We start from the raw sequence: 13,381 nt of genomic DNA, 5'->3' as shown, positions 1-13,381 counted from the left end.
GAGCTTTATGGAGTCAGAGTTTAAATTGTGACCTTGGTGCGTGTGGCTTTTGCTTTGTTGGCATCCTTTAGAACTGTGGACAAATTATATTTGTTAAGATGAAAATGCTTTTGTCTCAACTTCCCTACCCCCACTGATCAGAGTGAAGAGAAAGAAGTGTATATTGAGTAGTGGTGTTATCTGTTAAGACATTCAGCTTAATAGACAGACAGCAAAATGAGAACACCATGTTTCTTAAACAGTGCTAACCTTAGGACGACTAACTATTGGAGTTCTTGCTGACCTAGAAAAAGATAACAGTAGTTACACATCTGTCCTTCAGCTCAAGTTCATAAAGATTCTAGAACACTGTAACATTATCTCTTAGCTATCTGTCTAGTTTTTTACAAAAATCAGCTATTCAGTTTGATTTCTCAAGAATTATTTCATTTGCAGTTGTTTTCTGTACATTGTTCTGTAATCTCTTTCCAACTATAGCCCTCTCTGTGACTTCATCTTAAAGGTCTGTTAGGATATGGAAACTTGGGATTAAAATCAAAACTTTATTTCAGTTGCCTTCAAAATTTTTAAGTATTGCTTTGGCATCCACTTGTTTCCTTTCATTTTCTTCCTTGATTGCACTGTTTCCTTGTGACTTTACCTGTACCAAAAATACTATTTGTAAACTGATGCATACATACTGCAGATCTATGGTAGGATTTTTGTCTGTTTACCCCTGCCCCTATGTGTTTGTTCTGCTGGGTTGTGATTTTTGAAGGCAGAGGACCTAGTATTTTCTAATTAAAACAAAGGTTACCAAGTTGCTACCATTCAGTGTGCTTCAATTCCTTTGACTGAGGGAGCAATCTTAATGAACATAGTCCTTTTCACTATTTCATGCCAATGAGTTGCAGCAGTTGCCACTGAGACAGGAATTTCTTCAGAAGAAAAGGGAAAAATAATGTATTGTTATACTTCTGTGTTTTGTTTGCAAGACTATCTTCACTACTGTCTTCCTGTGTTGTTTTAATGGCTGCTTTTTTGTGTTTGTGTAGTAGTATACCTTCATAGTAATCTTCTCCCAGTTTTATTACTTATGACTGTACCACTTGTTCCATGTTGAGCACCACAAACAAAATCCATATCTAACAAAACCTCGCTCTTTAGCAAGTGTTTTCTTAAGTGCTTATTTGCCAATATGTGATTAGACCTGAATGTATTACATAATATTATTTCTGATGCTTGTTTAGAAATCGACAAAGTAAAAATGTTTCTCCATAGTTCTCAGCAATTTGTTATCATTGACTTGTAAGCCATTAATAATGGGCAGTGATCATACGTTCGGTGACTGAGAAGAAATCTGCGGTTAGGCCAATTTTTGCTTATTAGAAATAACAAATCACGTTTTATTTTTAATTGATGCATCTTGAGTCTTTTCTAACACAATGTTGAAATGCCAGAAATTATTGTTGCTATATCGGTGTTTTTCCACTCTCCTAATTCCAGTTTAAAGCAAAATAAATTATAATAAAAAAATCATTGTATGTCTTTGAAAGAATGACTAGGGGTGACGTGAGTCATTCTATAATGGCTATGGCTTATGTGTAGAGAGAAGTTGTTCTGTTGATTTTTGTGCTTTATATAGTTGCAGCTTTAGGGGTATCACTAGCCTTATGGTCAAGGAGGGCTTCCTTAGTCCAGTAAGAAGAATGCGTTCAGTTCCCTGCCATCTTCTTTTTCTATGGTGGAAAACTTTCCTGAGGAGAGATTAATTGACTTCCCCTATAGTATGCTAAGCTGGTGGGGAAAAAAATATATAATTATAGAAAATAATATCTTCAGGATTTACGTTGTGATTTGTTTGTTTGTTTGTTTGTTTCTAGTTTTGGGACCATGTAGCCCTTCATCATTTATTTTAAAAAAGATTTTATTCATTACATAGTTCAAAACACAAGCTGGAAACTTTGTTTTGGTTTTATATAATTGATCCCAAAATGTAAAAGGAGCATGAACTATCTCAATTTAGGAATATAGATTTTAGTGATAGAATAGTCTTTTTTTTTTAAGTAGAATTTCTGGGATGTATCCTATATTTATTGACTAACTGCTTGAATGCCATGTTTGGAGGATATCTGGTTGAACCTCCTTAAATGAAGGAGGTGCAGTTATCTCTGGTGCTGAGGCTTGGCTTGCTCAGTTAACTTGCAATATCTTCACAACCTCTTTGGAAACTTACTCTACATATTTGACCATGCTCGTGTTCTCTTACCCTTCCTTTTTCCTTTTTTTTTTTTTTTTTTTTTTTCCTCTATTTAAGTTATTATACCTAGCTAAATTTTCCAATGTTTACAGCCTGTAGCATTGCAGGGGATTATTTTACTTGAAGCCCAGGACTTTTTCTTTGCATCTGCTGAACTTAAGTTCTTTTGTTTCTAAGTTTATCTGATAGTGTTGGCCCTGATGTTCACCTGTGGGGATATCAGTAGCAATTGATGCCCACTTGGAGTTTTTCTGTCCAGCTTGGTGGGAAATCTTGCTAAAGACAAGGTGCATAATGTCCACTGATTAAACCTTGTCCACACAGGTAGTCATCTTTTCGCAGAAAGCAATTGAGTTTGTCAGATGTCGTTTGCACCTTGTAAATCCATGTTACTGTTCTCAGTAATCTTTCTGCCCTTCGTGTGTTTAGAAATGGCTTCCAGAAAAACTGTTCTTACTGACTTTCTCAGGGACTAAGGCTAGATTGACAGCCAGGAGCTTCTTCTTTCTTAAAGACAGGGCTACAATGATCTTTCTGTAGTCATTGGGAACAGACACTAATCGCTAAATGCTTTAGCCTTGATGTGTGCAAGTCTGCAAGCAGAATGTTGCTGTATTCTAGTACAAGATGTAATGGGAAAATACAGTGCAAATGTAATACTGAGTTCAGTCAATGTTCTCAAGGCTTTAGATTAGTAGAATGTATTTCATGCCGTTGTCAGACTGAATGAGCTTATTCAGATGGTAATCTGTGAAGATGAACTTGCATCATTTTTCTTGTAGGTAGTGTCCATTGTTTGAGAAGATTATATATTGTAGAAACATACAGTATGCAAATAGGCATTTGATATTACTTGAATTACAAGTATAGCAAGTGCTTTTTAGGGACCTTCTGAATTTCAAGAAACTGTTGTTGGCTTTGCTCACGCATTTGAGCTTCAGATTGTTTCAGTCATATTCAAGGCCTTAACATTTCCCTTGAAGTATACAGTAGTTCAAGTTTTATCACTTCAAATAAGATGCAGCTGAGTAATGTGGTATGAATGTGTCTGGGGTTTTTCTAATTTCTTCTGTTGGTTGTATTTAGGAGAAGCTGATTTCATTTGTATTGCTTCAGTTAAACTGAAATAGTTGATTAGATGGAAAAATAGGTGAAGCCAAATCCCTTAATGCTTGCTTTGCTTCCACAAGTCCTATACTGTTAATACTCAGTTGTCCTTGTCCTGCTGTTAGTGGTTATTGTAGCCTAACCCTCAGCACTCTATCACTGAAGTGGCTGATCTGCAAATAGAATGTCTTGCATGAAAATGTGTGTGTTTTGTCTGTCCTTAGCTTTGTCTGCAGCTTTGTGTGTGTAAGAAAACAGCCACCAAATGTTTTTCACTTTGCTTTTGTTATGTAATTTGGGATTTGGCATGACAAAAGAACTATATGTCCTTTTTTGAAAGCAGTTTGTGCTTGACAGTTGCTTTATTAAATGTTGTTTGGTCTAAAAGTTTTTTGTTCCAGTTATCAGAACAAGAATTGAATCAAGATTGTTTTGTTGGGTTTTTTTGAGTATGTTCAAAGAGTTCTGAAGGAGCTGGTGCCTTTCCCAGTATGAACTTTTGACAATTTGAAAAACATTTTTTCATGTATTCCTTCTCTTTGTTCTTTACTTTTTTTTTTTTCTCCTAAAGCTGTTGAGGTACACACTGGATAAGAATGGTCTGCAGCAGGTGAGGATCATAGCCAGCGATAGACTGTGGGAGCCCATTTCCTTTGTCTTGCTGATTGACTCTGAGCTCCATGAAGTGGTCGATGTCATTGGGTAGGGGGTTCTCCTTTTATCTTTCTTGCTGGTTTATTCACAACTTGTCTTTATTTTGCTTGTTTATAAATAGCACAGCCAAAGCTGTACCTCTGTACTGTTGTGGGTTTGATGCTGTGGATTTGATGCTGTAGTCTTTCTCACTAACCTACATCAAGTGGTTTAGTAAGACCCAGTCTGTTCGAGAGCTCAAATGCTAGCCTGATTGCAGCTTAAGACTTTTAACTGAATCATGAGTTTCCTATAGTGTGCAAGACTCTCATTTGTTGTGGCCGCACTTTTGTTGATTTGAATGGGTTTTAGTAAAATCTTTTTACCCTGAAGCTTGCTTCAGTTCCTATATTTATATATAAAAAGTGCTTTAAATTTACAGCTTTATGTGCAGCCTTATATTTACTGACTTCCAACAGTCTGCTGTTAGAGAAATTAATGTGATCCAGAAACTAAATGAAGCTTTTATTTTTTTGTTACAATAATGTCTTGATTCTCAGATCCCATTTTGTTATGATTGAAGTTGTATGCTTCCCAAGCATTAAACTGACTGACTTGTTTTTCCAGTTCTTGTTTTCATCACTTGGTGGTCATGTTTTGCAAAGGTAGACTAAATTTGATTACTGACTTCTGCATAAAAACACGTAAGATTTGGTCATTAACTTTTATTGTAGCTCTAGATTTTAATTATGATGTTATGTAGACTTGTCTGACCCAATCACATTTCTCAGACATGGCTGTTCCTGCTTCAACTTGAGTCTTTCTTGTTCAACGCATGGGACATGTAGAAATGAAGTCTTTCCTTCCAAACATAGATAGGAGTCAGTGCCCTGGAAAAATCAACCCCTCCTCTCATTCCGAAAAAGAAGTACCCTAATAATTTCTTGCAGGTCCACAAGAGGGTCAATAAGTGAAAGCAATAACCAACTCTCTCTGACAGGTACAAATCTGTAGCTGTCACGATGCCAGCGTTTTGATACAGATTCCTTTCTTGGCAACAGCAAACATGCACTCAGTGTCAGTTCCTGAAGCTTAACTGTTTTCATGCCAGTAAACCATAGTTGCTTTAGTCTTTGTGAGAGATCTAAGTTTTATAGTCCCTACTCTGATTCAGTCTTAGTAGGAAGCTGAAATAGACTTATGTAATAGATAATCAGCTGGCTTATGGGCTGATGGAAAACATGCTTCAGTGGTGCATGTTTCGTCATAGAAATATTGTTAAGATTCTTTCTAACTTGAAACTACACAAAAAAAAAAAAAAAAAAATCAGCCACTGTAATTTTTGTGCTGGGGAAGGGGGGATATTTTTTAAAGATGGACTTACAAATTCTGCACTAATTCTTAGTACTTCAGATGTAGTACTTGTTTATAACATGTTTTATATAAAGTTAGAGACCAAGTTATTCAGACTCTCCATGTTGAAAAATTTTCCCTCTCTTCCTGCAGTTTGTTGAGAGAAAACAAAATTGTTATAGATCATCAGTAAGTATAATAGAAAATTTCATTTTTCACTTGAGTTCAGAACACCATCAGATGACAACTCTTGTCACTTTGGTTAAAAGTATCAGTGTTCTTAAGCAGAAGACCTGATTTAAATATGCATTTAGTTTAACATAGATGTCACAGAAGCCAAGGCTTTTATATAAATTTTTCAAAACCTTATTATGCACAAATTAATAATCTAGGAGTAACATGGCAACATTGTGTTTTTCTATGGTGTGATACTTGTAATAGCAGGAATTTGAACTGTCCCAAGTACTTTCAGGCCAGAGTTAGCATGAAAAGTAGGAAAATAAGTGTTGCTAGCTGGCAAATTTTCTAGAGATGTTGGGTACTTGATTTTCAGGTTTTTGCAGGTACTGCTTTCCTGCAAAGCTTTATAGCAGTGTGAGTGTTATATAGTTGTGGTGTTGTTTTTTTTTTTCATTTTAGACTAATTTCTGGGTTCTTGTACTGGTGCGTAAGAGAAAAACAGTGGAACAATCTACTATTTCTCTACTGATCTTTTTTCTTCCCTTCTCTTCTTCAGCACACTGCTGAAAATAAACTACAAAATAAAAGATAAAATAAACTGCAAAATAAAAGATACTGCAAAGGCTTTTATTTTCTTAAGAAAAAAATCACTGTAGGCGGTTACGTGATGCAGTCACGTAAGCCTTTAAGTAAATAAGTTTTTCATAATGTTACTTGTACACCAATTTAATGCAGCTGCTCTTCACAGGACATGTGAGTTTTTCCACATGAGGTATATTGCTTCATCATCTGCTATATAAAACACGTCTAATCTGATAAGACTTTTAAAAATTGTTACCACTTGTTATTGAACAATTAGAGGCCCTGGTAATAAGCCACTGTTAAGATATGAAAGTTGAAAAACAAAAAATAGCCATTATGTGCATTTATTTAAAATAAAAATAAAATGAAGCATCTGTTTTCTCTTTTCTCTGGCTCCAGGAAACTGAAAGGAGAATCAAATGATGAAAATATATTATTAAACTACTTTAAGTAAATAGCAGTGGTTTGAAAAATGTGAGCACTGATAGTAAAACTTAGTAAATTTTTTTGTGCTGGTAGGAAGCTTAAGCCTATGGCTTGATTGTAATTGTGTTCCTACTATTCCTCTCATTATCTCCATTAAGATTTATTGTTTTTCATCTTTTTTATGGTATGCATTACTTTTTTTGCTCCCTCTATGAAACAGTCTTCTGTTATAGTATGCCTAGTTTCCTGCTCTTTTGGGCAAAGAATCCAAAATCCCACTACTTCTATTGAAGCATCATATCTATAAGGATGAAGCATTAAGTGCCCTGTTACAGTTCATCTTCTTGGACAGTGGTAAGAGTAGGTGTTTAGGAGTCTTGTTTTCCTGAAGATGCTAGTGGTCCTTAAATTGATCAATTACTTTATGTATCCATTATTCTCTGGTGCCATAAAAATGTTGTTTTCACTATCAAAGGAGTAAGACCTATTGTTCTGGCTACAGCTTTTTTCCTTTATTTTGCTAGTTGTTATATGCTGAGGCTGTAGAGTAGCACCAGATATCCAAAATAATGTTTTAGCCTAGTCTTGTTTGTTGTTTTTGTTGGTTTTTTTTTTTTAAATTTACAATGAATTCAACAAATCAACATTTACCCTTGTGAAAGTTTGCACTGTAAATGGATAGCAAATGTTGACTCTGTTCATTTGGGTGGGTCTTGAAGTAGATATGCTACAGTGCTTTTAAGTCTTTTAAAAATAATTTATTTACTTTTTAAAAACGGATGTAGTTTTTTGTATGGATTGAAAATAACTTACTAATTAATTACATCCTACTTCATTAGAACTAGTTTAGGCATTAAGGTAAAAACCATCTTGTTTAACTGCTGTGTCTGAGTAAAATGCAAGTACAGTGTAAATCATGTTCATTAATAGTAATTGGAAGTGTGTCTAAGAGCAGAGAAAAAGGATAAATTTCATAACTGATGGTGACACTGTTTTACCTGCTTGCAGATGGGACAAAAAATGAATGTTATTAACAAGTGGGTTTTGAATGAAGCAAAGATACTGCTTATAGTTTTTATTTGGCAGAGATACTGACAACATTTAAGAAAAAGATTTGCAGGACATGAAGTGTAGAAATGCAGATCTATTCCTTTGCATTGTCTTTGCTAGCTTCATGCCATTACAAAAACCTTCGCTTAGTACTAAGGTATTACTTGTGCTTCCAAGCCAAAGGGAAAATGTATGCCATCCTGCACAGCAGAGACAAGGATATAGCTGAAGTCTCTACTGTATGTTATGTTACCACTAGTGAAGCTAAGTACAAATGACTACAACTCTGGGAAATTGCCTGTTTTTGAATAGAGGGGAAAATAATTGAAACCAGCCATCAACCATAGAAATACCTCTATTATCTTTTATTATTTATTCCTGACTCATGAATTAATTAAATTTGTCAAGTTTTAGCCCATTAGTAAAAAAAACCAAAACGAACAAACAAAACAAACAAACAAACAAAATCCCCAAAACTTAGCTTGTATTTAAAGTTTTAGCATGTATTTAGTGTGTTCAGTGGGCCCAAACCAAGAGGAATGACGGATTTCTGCAAGTGTTTTAAGAGATTTTATTTCAGCCAGAATAATTTGCCACATTGAATCAGTGTTGTGATTGAATATGACCAGTAGTCTTTATGTGGGAAAAGGTATCTGTGCTCATACTAAGGAAGGTCTTGTGCAGAAAACTAGCTTTCATTATGTTTCAGTTGTTTTCAGTTTACACCTCTTAGCTCTTATGGTCTACTCAGCATGCGTTCTTGAAACCTGAGCTTATTAGAAATGTGTGCAAGAAGAGCCAAGTTCACGTTTAGCTGCTAAGATTTAAATGCAGCAGTGTTTGTAATCTCCTGTGCTGTATCTTACTGTTAATTTATAATTATTTAAAAGTTTGGCTAAGACCCTGTCGGATAACTTGTAAAAGTAACTGTAATATGCTACCAAGGTCACAAGGTCAATTTCAAGATAAAGCTTTACTTTAGCAAGCTGCAGCAATTGCATGACGTATTTAAGCCTAGGTTTACTTAGGCTGATATGTTTTAAAGAAGTAATCTTGAACTCATGGGAATGCAGCAAGCTGTGGTATATTACAGATTTCTCTGTAGTACAAGTTTTTTATTCTATTAGAATTATTCTAAAGCAAGTTTGTTTTTAACTTTAATTTTGGAGGAGAGCAACTAAGCCTGGAAATACAAACAGCAGCAATGAATTTTCTTTTTGTGATAAGTGCTCTTTCTTTTTAAAATATTGTGTAGGGCTCACTATCCTGGGACAAAAACAGTGCCAAATGCCTTACTGACTCAGAAGAAACTGTGGGCTTCGGAAGATTATAGTACTTTCAACGATGATGTAGGTGCAGGCTGTTGGGCTCGGATCCTAAACCAAAACTATGTGAATGGAAACATGACCTCGTAAGTATTGTGCATTGCTGATAGCTTTTAGAACTTCATTTGTAAGGATTATCTAAAGTACCACGTAACACATCCATCTGCTATGTTAAGACTGTAGATAAATTCTTTTCTCCGTCAGTCTGAATTCAGATATTCTGAGATGTGAAGAGTACTGTACTTAGCCACTTGGAGAGAAAATTTTGTGGCAGCTGTAAGGCATTTCTGAGTTACAGTTTCATGTGGGCCTATACAACTGAGTTCAGATCTTTTAGTTTCTGATGATACTTTTCAAAGTAATTCTTCTTAAGAAGAGCTAACATGAAAACCCAGGAGGAAAATAACAATGAAGTTAACCTAGCTGAATATTTCTCAGGGTCTCTATCAGTTATTTGTCTTTAGTTAAAAGTAATAGGTGTAAGGATTTTATTATCTGTTGTTTTCTGTACAACATCTTTCTGAGGATCCATTCTAAAATTTACTGTAATCTTTTGATGTCTTTATTACCTTCTGTATGTTTTCTTGCCAAAATGAAATACGGAAGAAAGTTATTGGGAAATTAGGTAAATCAGTTTTAAAACAGAATAGGACACATACTTTGTTTTCAGTGGGAAAACTAAAAATGAAAGCATCAGTATTTAGGCAAAATCATTTCAAGGCTTTTAGCTTTTATGTAACTTCATTTTGGGTTAATAAAGATAAATGTTTTTATCTGAAATACTTAAAGCACAGCAGCAAGCACCTGCATGCTCATAAAGGGAAATTCAAGTTGACTATCTTCTGTAAATCTTGTTTTGAGCAAATTTAAAGTTTTAACATATTGGCTATGTTAATTCCTATCACTCATGTCCTTTAGTATCTGTGGGGCTATTTCTGCCTTATTCCTGTTCTCTTCTTTTTACGAGCCCTTTGCAATTATATAAGCCCTATTTGATTAGCAATGTGGTAACCAGATCATATATTCAGAAATTATTATCAAAAAGATCAAAGTCTGTAAATTCAATACTGCTTTCATTTCAGCTTTTATACTGAAAATCAGTTCTTCCTAATGAAATGAATTTATTTATTAGCAAAAATATAAATCTCCTTTCCTTGAAGTTTGAGTTCCTTCCGTTATGGTTGTTTTATATTGAATTTATGCAGAACTTTATCTTGAGGAAGCTGCTGAGTTGAAAATCTTGTTGAGGGGTTTTAGAGGAATTTATAATCTTTACTGAAATGCATATATCATATGTGATAGATAAGTCTTAGGTAATAACTTCAGAACATGAGCCTTTTGTGCTCATCTGTGTACAAATGCGTTATTTCATTCCAGCTTTTGTTTCCTATAGAACTCCTTTCATAAACTGTATTTGCATACCTATGGCTGCACAGACTCTAAGTTTAAGGTCCTAACACGAGATTGCTTTGAAGAACAAATCAGAAGACCTAAAAAGAATTGACCGTGTGGGTGTCCTGATCAATTCCCAAAATAAATCCTGGAAGATGGCTGGTTAGGGTTATATTACATTCTTTATTTATGTGTGCAGAAAAGACTTAATATTTCTCACTGGTGCTTAAAAAGCAAACAAATGCAAGCCCATCAAAAGATCACCACCACCAATCACAAAGCTAATAAAAAAAAAAATTGTGAAGCATCAGGACTTCTACTTTTCTTCTCCCTACTGATCTGGTTAGGCAGTATGGATGGAGTCTTTAATCCTCAGGTGCACATTTCCTTTAATGTGCAGCTTTTAATGGTGATACAGCCAGAGGATGTATTGTGTTTTGTTTTGGTTTTTTTAATGAAGTTCTCAACTCTGGAAATTGATTCTTTTTGTCTCTGCTGTGGATTCACCATCATTTTGCTTTTTTTGGAGGGGGCTCTGGAAGGGGTTGCTTGTATGCTCTCTCCTTTTAGCTGGGAAAATTCTTTTTGTGTTGAAATACTTATTTTATTTTATTATATTTTTTACTGTGAGCTAGGAAGCTGTTTTTTCACTGTGTGTTGGAGGAAAAAACAGAGTAAATTCTTGTTTTAACTTGATCTAATGCTATCCATATTAATAATAAGCAAAACAAACTTTTTTTTTTTTTTTTTTCCAGAACTATTGCATGGAACTTAGTGGCAAGTTATTATGAAGAATTGCCCTTTGGTCGATGTGGTTTGATGACAGCACAAGAACCCTGGAGTGGCCACTATAAAGTAGAAGCTCCTATTTGGATTACAGGTTTAAAAAAAAAAAAAAGTTTCCTTAACAGTATTGTGAGAGTCTTTTTTCTGTTATTTTTTGTACGACATTGAAGTGGTACAAAAACACATTGAAGCTTCATGGAATGTCTTATAAATTCTTTAAAGAATTTAATTGCTTATTTCAATAGGAAGCAGAAAGATCTAAAAGGAGGCAAATTTGACCATTAGGTTATATGCAGAAATAAACTGCTGCTTTTTACAGCTATCACTATTAAACTATTTTGTTCTAAAGTGCCTGTAGAGGTTAGTGTACTTTCCCAGTTCTTTTTGCTTCACTTTTTTATTTTATCCTAAATTAGACATCTGATACCTTTCAATTTGAGAAAATAGAATGAAGAACATATATAGTCTTGTACTACTTGAGGTTCTTGGCCTCTGTAATTCATCATTTCTTTGCACATAAGAAAATGGAAATAATTTTATTCTGTGTTGTCTGAAAACAGGGTGGCTACTCCGTAGTTCTTCTGTAGTCTTTACTGTCTTTGCCACAGAGCAGATGGCATATACTATGCCATTAAGGAAGATGGAGGCAAATGTCTAAATATTTATACTTCTGCTAGTTGCCCAGCATTAAGAAAAAAAAATGGCTATAATGTCATCTGAAAAGTTTGGAATACCTGAGCTGATTTTCTTTTTTCCATGTTGCTTAGTCATACGCTTATTATAATGTCATATACTTGGCAGTTACTTATGCTGAAAAAAAACCCTACCTCATGTAGTTGATTATTCCTTGAGGAGAAGCTCTTCTGAACTTTTTCTGACTTGATTGTTTTCTCTGCCACAGAACAGATGTTTTAAAATGTGTTTTGGTTTAATTCTATAAGCTTTCATATGGGTAGAATTTGCTTTGAAATTCCGTTACTTCATTTTGGGAATTTTCATATATTAAATTATAGTTATCTTTATTAAGATTTAATTACTTTCTTATGATTTTCTGTTCCATCTCAGCGCACACAACACAATTTACACAACCAGGATGGTCCTACTTGCAGGTGGATGGACACTTAGAAGGAGGTGGAAGCTTTGTAGCTCTGACAGACGGCCTAGGAAACCTTACAATAATAATTGAAACTATGGTAATGTACATCAACAGAAGTAGAATAAATAAAGGAAATATTTTGTTACAAAGTGCCTGCTTCAATTTATGCCATGTCTGCAAATATCCTCTATAATGCTTCTGTAGCTTCATTACTGAGACCACCAGAAGTACTTTTTTTTTTTTTCTATCTAAACATTGTATAATCATTATATCACAAACTTATTTGATGACACTCTGTGAGAAATTGAAACTGTGTTTTTTTAAAGCTGAGTTAAAAATATTATAGTTTGTGCAATAGTAATCATCATTAAGATAGTGAAATAAATATTTACAAATTAATCCTGTGTTGCTTTTTATAGTTAGTACTATGTTTTTCTTGAACACGGTCATCTGATAGATTCCAGTAGTGTATATTCCTTTCGTTCTTTCCTTTCTTCAGACACACAATCACTCTAAATGTATCAGACCTCCACTGCCTCACTTCCGAGTTTCACCTCAGCGAGCAACTTTCTACCTCAGAGGGTCTTTTGTAAGTAGGCATTAAATATATTTGGTCACTTTTGTAATGTGAATTGCACTGCATGTTGTGTGTACACACAAACTATGACAAGATGTCAAGAGATTAGAATTGTTCATCTCCTGTGCTAGAGGTTATATGCCTGCTGAACTTTTAAATGTTGTTCTTTGCTTTTTACCATAAGACACAATGTCAAAACTGAATTTGTATTATTACTACCTTCCAATATATTTGTGTATATTGAAGAAAAAAAATTGCTGGAACAGAGACACAATTTGGTTTGTCATTAGGATTTATTCTGCAGCTACTGCTCTGAAGTGCTGATACAGTTTGGCTGGCATGGTCGTGACCTTTCTAGCTGTCATCATTTGCTTTCCAGGGAAAGCAACTAGGTGATGCAGCTGACTATATGACACAGGTTTTGTTTTTTTGTCCCAGCAAAAGATATTCTGAGAATCTCCATGTTTTGTATTAGAATATTCTGTTCATATTAGTAGTATTACTGTGTTATTAGGATAATAGCTTACTGATATATGTAGATTGCTCTGAAAGTAAAGTCTCCTATTTATTTCCATGGAAACCACAACATATAAAACAAAGAGCACGACAACAGAACACAATTGTTTGTAATAATC

At 34.5% G+C, this 13,381-nt stretch overlaps 1 protein-coding gene across 1 annotated transcript in view; it reads left to right on the top strand.

The window, feature by feature from the left end:
* The window catches only part of GALC (galactosylceramidase), a gene marked incomplete at both ends in the record, with an annotated part of 36,571 nt that overhangs the window by 14,449 nt on the left and 8,741 nt on the right, over positions 1–13,381 (top strand). Inside the window, 5 exons of the mRNA XM_079537897.1 lie at positions 3,918–4,048; positions 8,826–8,981; positions 11,043–11,167; positions 12,139–12,266; positions 12,669–12,758. Of these exons, the coding sequence (XP_079394023.1) occupies positions 3,918–4,048; positions 8,826–8,981; positions 11,043–11,167; positions 12,139–12,266; positions 12,669–12,758 (630 nt within the window). The remainder of the gene's footprint in view (positions 1–3,917; positions 4,049–8,825; positions 8,982–11,042; positions 11,168–12,138; positions 12,267–12,668; positions 12,759–13,381) is intronic.

The sequence above is a fragment of the Tetrao urogallus genome, assembly GCF_951394365.1.
Source record: "Tetrao urogallus genome assembly, chromosome: 6".
In the NCBI taxonomy this organism is placed as follows: Eukaryota; Metazoa; Chordata; class Aves; order Galliformes; family Phasianidae; genus Tetrao; species Tetrao urogallus.
Note: the sequence above shows the minus strand (reverse complement) of the source record. Positions and strands in the feature narration are given on the sequence as shown.